Consider the following 6,260-nt stretch of genomic DNA (forward strand, 5'->3'; position numbering starts at 1 on the left):
TAGTTTCACTCAAGAATGATGATAATAAAGAAAGTAGAATCTCAAAAAGAAAAGACGGCTAATAAATTTCGCATTACTTATCGTTAAATGAAGGAACCTAATTTGCAGTTAAATGTTTTTTCTTATCGTCATGGATTTTTAGATGTTAGAAAAGAAAGGTTCAAATTAATGAACTAAGAGGGGGGATCAAACTTAATATCTATATCATAAGTTCAAAAATATTACAATTTGAGATACTGTTCTAAAGAAAATGCTGGGTGTGTAATATCGTCATTCGAATTATTACAGGCAGGAATTGGAATAAGAATTAAAAAGAAGAAAGATACAAAGTGAAACACAGTTGAGCGCAAAACCTGATCCAGCGGAAGCAAATACAAATTCACTCCTACATGTTTCCAATATCACAAGAAAGAAAGGAAATGGAAGTAAGTTTTAGGTCCTGTACAAGAAAAAAGAAAGGAAAAGCAAAAGAAACGGAAAAGGAAATGTCACATTAACAAATCTCTATCTGGCTAGCACAAGAATGAAGTTTCAGCAGTCAGAAGCAGAACGCTAAACCAGTAAAGAATGCCGCTTAAATTCAACCATAGTAATTTTTGCAAATTCAGACATTGAACTCAGATTTCTATACACGAACTTGAACAAGAGGATACATGCTACCGACCAAACCAGCCTCGTGGTGGCTGGACGTCTCCATCATTCATCAACTTGTCCAACACCGTATTCAAATCGACAGCCTGTCCACTCTCAGTCAACCTCCGCACTGTTTCCCTTACTTGGTCTCTTGAAAATCCCATGTTCGTCACTTTGTCAACAACATCATCAATAGGAACCCTAATACCAGTACCGGGAGAACTAGACCCACTACTAACAGCAGAAGCCGTAGGTAGTGCTTGAGGTAATATCCTTGCAGTGGGGAGCTGCTGATAGCCACTTCCACCACTCTGGCCCATTGCAGGTAAGTTAACTTGTGGTGGTTTCATTGAGGAGCCACTGCCATACTGACCTGGGGAACTGCTATAAGGATAAGGTTCTCCATGCACAGAGGATGTTGGATATACACCAGAATATCCGGGACCAGGTCTGCTAGGTGGGGGCTCAAACATATTAGGGGGAGCTGCATATAACTGCTGGGATGGAGGGGCCCCACTTGATGGATGAGGAGGTTGGCGGATGCTTGGTGGTGGATAATTCTGGGATGGTACAAAAGGTGTCTCTTCACGATGATGGCCTACTAGAGGTTGAGGTTGCGAGGGATTGACAGAGGAATGAGGGGGTTGTGGTTGAGCAGGTGGAGGTGGCTGAGAGTATATTGGCGGAGGGGCAGACTGATATTGTTGATGTGGAGGTGGTGGAGGAGTCTGATGCTGCTGTGGTGCAGGCAGTTGGTACTGCTGACTTAAGTTTTCCGGTGCTTGACCAGCTGGGAGATAATAAGCTTCTGACTGAGGATGGGAGGGAATTGGATTCTGAGGAAACTGGTTCTGAAGTTGAACTTGGTATGGCGGATTCTGTTGAGGAGGGGGCGGAGGAGCATTTGGAGGAGGTACGGTAGAAGGTGGTTGTGTAAGAGCAACAGGAGGAAATTGCTGGTGGGATTGAAGAGGAGCAGATGCTGTAGGTTGGGATGAATCCTTATGTGTAGTATTGTGGGTTTCTGCTTCCTGCTCAACCTTTGGAGCTTGCGATTTCATGAGCTGCAGCTGAACATCCATTATTTCCTGTTTATCTCTTATCACCTGAACACCATCTTGCACCTACATGATAATTAATAAAACAAGCAGCTAACAATCCATCTTGATAACATAAAAAAAAAAGGGGGGGAGGGGAGAGAGGGAGAAGACATACAAGGCCAGACTTAATTTAAGACATTCCTCCAACCATCATGATAGAACAAAAAGGAAAAGAACACATCACGCCAGATTAAACATAAAAATTTATCCTTTACTGATGGGATATCAAATTTTTCATCATTCTCTGGCGCAAAGCAGATGCAACAACATTCCCAGTATAATCCCACATAGCGGGGTTTGGGTCAGGCGCAAAGCAGATAAGATGGCAAAATTATCTCACCAAATAATCACCAATCAGCCTTATGATAATACCGTTCATCATGCCACCAGAATGATATCCTAAATATTATGCGTGCTTTTTCCAAAATTTTGATAAATTAGTTTTTACCAAAGACTTCAAAGTGATCATCCCACTACAAGCCAGGGTGAATTGATATCACAAAGGAGAAAGCTAGTTAGGGTACAAATGACAATTCCAGAACTGAAATCATCACCTGAAGCAAATAGAGAACGATTCACAACCTCCCTATCTAACTTAATTTGTACTAATTTATATGCAGTGCTTAATGAGCGCTCCCTTTTCCCCGCATGCCATTGAGTTGTACCAAGGTTCTCCAGCATCTAAAAGTTTTAGATTTATATACATGTTTTTTTTTAAAAAATAAATAGATACATGGATCAAGGTGTCCTTGCACTGTCATTAAACAAAGAGACAATTAAACCTATGAGGAAACAATTCATAGTGTATATACCAGAAGTCAGAACTCAGAACTATCAATATATTGCAGTACTCAGCATAGGTAAAAATAGATGAGGAGAGAGGCAATAACATAAAGACACGAAGACCATGGTCTTGAAACAAGGGTAAAAGGGGCACTCCTCTTGCACTTCTCATTCTAAGGACAACTACTGAAAAGTGCTAAAGATAATAGTTAGTCTATTCAACAACAAAAGAAACGTAGAAGCAGCATACACATACCCAACTCTAGAGCAGTTTGATATATTTCATTTTGGCGCCAAATCAAGAGCAACTTAATTGAAACAGGATGATAAATCTAAGAACTGCAGATACCTGTCTAAGTATATTTTCCAACTGTCTCAATTTTCCATCAGTGACTCCATGGTTGTTACCAACAGACAACTTAAGTTCATCAACAGAGTTATCAATCTGGCGACTTCTAGTTTCTAATTGTGATAGCCGAGCACTAACTCCCTCCATTGCATGCAGAAGATTATCGGCATACTTCTTAACTGTGTGATCAATTTCCGATAACAAAGATGAATAAACACTGCTCAAATCTTTCTCCACAATAACTTTGGCAGCTTCAGTCGAATCAAGAGAACCATAATTCTGCACAGAAGTAGAAACGTAAATATAAAAGAACTCCATTAACTGAAAAAAATGGTGTAGAATTCACATATGGTGTTGAGCAAGTAATATAATATTAACTGAATAGTTTGGGCTATCCGTCTAAAAAGTTGGATCAATTTGAACTATTATGACGACCCAAGTCGACTCGTTAGGATATTGAAGATCTAACCCCAGAGAACCCGTGAAAAATGAAAATAGCAATAATCTATCTATCTACACACACACATATATATGTCGCACCTTCTCTTCTCTCCTTCTCACGCTACCCGGCAGTTGCGGATCAGTTGTGGATCCACGTTCAAGCTTTGGGTTCCTGTGAACCCATGCTCAGTCCCCAAGTTCTATACTATGTTGTACACGATTCTCATAGATCACATCAATACTATCCTTGGGAACCCAATAAAACAAAGGCATGTGGTGCACTAAACAAAGACGTGTGGTTGGTCAAGGAATTAATTACCTGCATTTGCGTAAAGGGGTTGAAACCTTTTAACATGACTTATTTCTTTACCATTTTCAAAATACAGTTCTTATAAACTAGTAGAATATTATGCTTGGGCCTTCAAATTTTAATAATGTAAAAGTGTTGTAAGGTACCATTAAACTAAATAGTGATATAACATTTGTGGTCTTTCTCTAAGATGATCTTTTCTTCTCTTTTATTTTTTTCTTTCTTTTTCACAAGTTCACTTGTCATCTTACCTATGCTATTAATCAGTTATCTATAAATGGTGTTAAGTATTGAAAAATATAAAATCTTTACATGTTTGTCATAAAACCCATTTTTTCCGGGAAAAATCGCTATTTTCCATCTTTCCACTCTAGTCCAACTTCTGTAGTCGGTAACAGTGCATCCATCTTCTTGATTTCTTGGATCTACCTCTCTACCAGGGATGGAGCTACGACCATGACCAAGCCCAAGCCCGACAACAGTTGATTAGTGGATTCTACTTGTTTTTCTTCTGTTCCTAGTCTGCTTAGCTATTTCTCTTTGTGGTTCTTGTTCCTAATGTAAAACTTTGTTTCAAAATACTATCTGTCGGGTTTGTTGATAGATAGTCGGTCCTGTGAAGAAATAGGCAAAAGTTTGTGTGGGCTCGACAATGGCACATTGATTGACTCAATTAGCCTTAAACCCATCCAAATTTGAACCAAGCTGCCCATTTGACCCCCTGCTCAAAAGTCCCACGGTAACTAATTACGCACATGCAAATAGCATGTAAGGAGAAGCCCCAAGCATTAACTTCTCTTACAGCCCCAAGCATTAACTTCTATTACCAAAAATACTAATTGAGAATCTACATCTTGGCAATAGACAAATTAAAAGTCAGAAACACTGACTAGCCTGCTCTGTGTCATGGGAATCCAGATAGGAGGAGCAAAGTGGGCACATGCTAAGAGAAGCCACAAAAATGAACTTTTCTCGCTAGTATTGTATAATTAGAGATACATAAAACATCAAAAGAGATTCGAGAGAGAAAAAGGATCAACAGGCCAGATTTCTTTCATGAGGAAAAACAGGGCTACTAAAAGCGTTGGTGTTATATGCTGAGTAACTTAGTTGATTCTTCTTCAACTAAACTAGAACTTCTTGAATCGTAGTAGAGTGTAGAGATTGATGCACAACAGGGCACTTGCCATAATAAGCCAGCTTAGGAATGCAATAATCCCTCCCTCCCCCCTCCCCTTACCCTGCAATTCACTTATCCTCCTGCTTCTTGGTTATCTACTAAATATCCATAATAAGTTTCCTTGTTTGCAACAACTCTTAATACAAATTACCTTGCATTACTTTAGCTTTATATGTCATAATGCAAGATATAACAACACATAAATCCTTCCACACATTTGAGCTGATCAATTCTATAGCAGCAGAGACCATTTTGAACTATAATAGCAAATTCATCTATTTATGTAACCATGGCTCGGACTTCTATATGTGTCCACTAAATAAGTACAAATAATTTATTTCAAACACATTAAATCAAATGAATTGTGGTAGAATCCCAAACTCGAACCCATAAAGTTCAAATTCTGAATCTGAACACACACACACACACACACACACACTAATTAGCTCACATAAACAAACCGTTGTTGTAATAGTCTGTACCCAGTAAGTCAAAATCTTAGATCCGCCTCAGATTATAACAAATAAATGAATGCATGCAAAATCTCAAATAGATATAGAGAAAGGATTAGGGATTACTCTGATGCTACTCTCAGTATTGTTTTTAGAATCAGCAGAATTCCAAGCCCTAGCTGCAGCCCCAACATTACTAGAATCAACGTTAGACTTGGGCGATGACGATCCAATTGGGCGAATTGGATGAAATTCGTAACTGGGAACAATATCTTCTTTCTTTGGATCGCCGCTAATGTGATGGTCCACTTGAGGGTTAACGAGATCGATGAAGTCACTATTGTTGTTCTGTGAATTGGATAGATCCATGATCTGTTTATCCATGTACTGCGATGTATTCATCTGATGTGTTTATATCATGTAAAAATAAAAATGTTCGCAAATTTGTGGACGATGAATAGTTGATCGAATTAATACTTGTAGATATGGAATTGAAGTGAAGCTTTGGTTTGCTTTGTTTACCTATTTGGATTTCTTGCGAAGTTGCCTCTGAGAAAGGAATTGAAGATGACAAAGTCGCTGTCGCTTCTCGGTGGACGTTTTGGATCCGATTCCTAATTGCGGGCTCTATATGGGCTTAATGCGAGTAAAAATAGAAGCGGCTAGCTAGTTTTCAGACTGATAATTGAAAAATAGCTAGTATTTGTAAAGTCATAGAAAAATAGTTATTATTTTACTGCAGCATAAAAAGTTATAACATAATATATTGGAGATTGGTACACCTGTGTATGAACTTCCAGCAAATTATACTGGACCAGTATATTATGCTGGAATTTCACATGTAAAAAATTCGAATTCCAGTATATTATGCTGGAATATTTTTCGAATTTTGAACAGTGTTTTCGTTCAGAATTATCTTTACATAAAAAGTGCCTAAAATTCGATTAAGTTTGAAACTGTGACTATTTTTCAATCACCACTTGTAAATCTGACTATTTTTTAATTTCACCCT

The 6,260-nt window shown here is 38.4% G+C and overlaps 1 protein-coding gene across 2 annotated transcripts; it reads right to left on the reverse strand.

Annotated features, from left to right (window-relative positions):
- Positions 1–340: 340 nt before the first annotated feature.
- LOC107779482 (uncharacterized) lies at positions 341–5,902 on the reverse strand. Of its 2 annotated transcripts, none has more exons than XM_075234654.1 (4): positions 5,771–5,902; positions 5,375–5,635; positions 2,866–3,144; positions 341–1,757 (listed from the first exon to the last, which is right to left on the reverse strand). In XM_075234654.1, the coding sequence occupies exons 2-4, from the start codon at positions 5,630–5,632 to the stop codon at positions 657–659; spliced, it is 1,638 nt and encodes a 545-aa protein (XP_075090755.1). In that variant the 5' UTR covers positions 5,633–5,635; positions 5,771–5,902; the 3' UTR covers positions 341–656. The 2 variants fall into 2 exon arrangements, with proteins under 2 accessions (XP_075090755.1, XP_075090754.1); XM_075234653.1 differs by having other exon boundaries at positions 5,375–5,650; positions 5,771–5,884.
- Positions 5,903–6,260: the final 358 nt, after the last annotated feature.

This window comes from Nicotiana tabacum, chromosome 17 (assembly GCF_000715075.1).
Source record: "Nicotiana tabacum cultivar K326 chromosome 17, ASM71507v2, whole genome shotgun sequence".
In the NCBI taxonomy this organism is placed as follows: Eukaryota; Viridiplantae; Streptophyta; class Magnoliopsida; order Solanales; family Solanaceae; genus Nicotiana; species Nicotiana tabacum.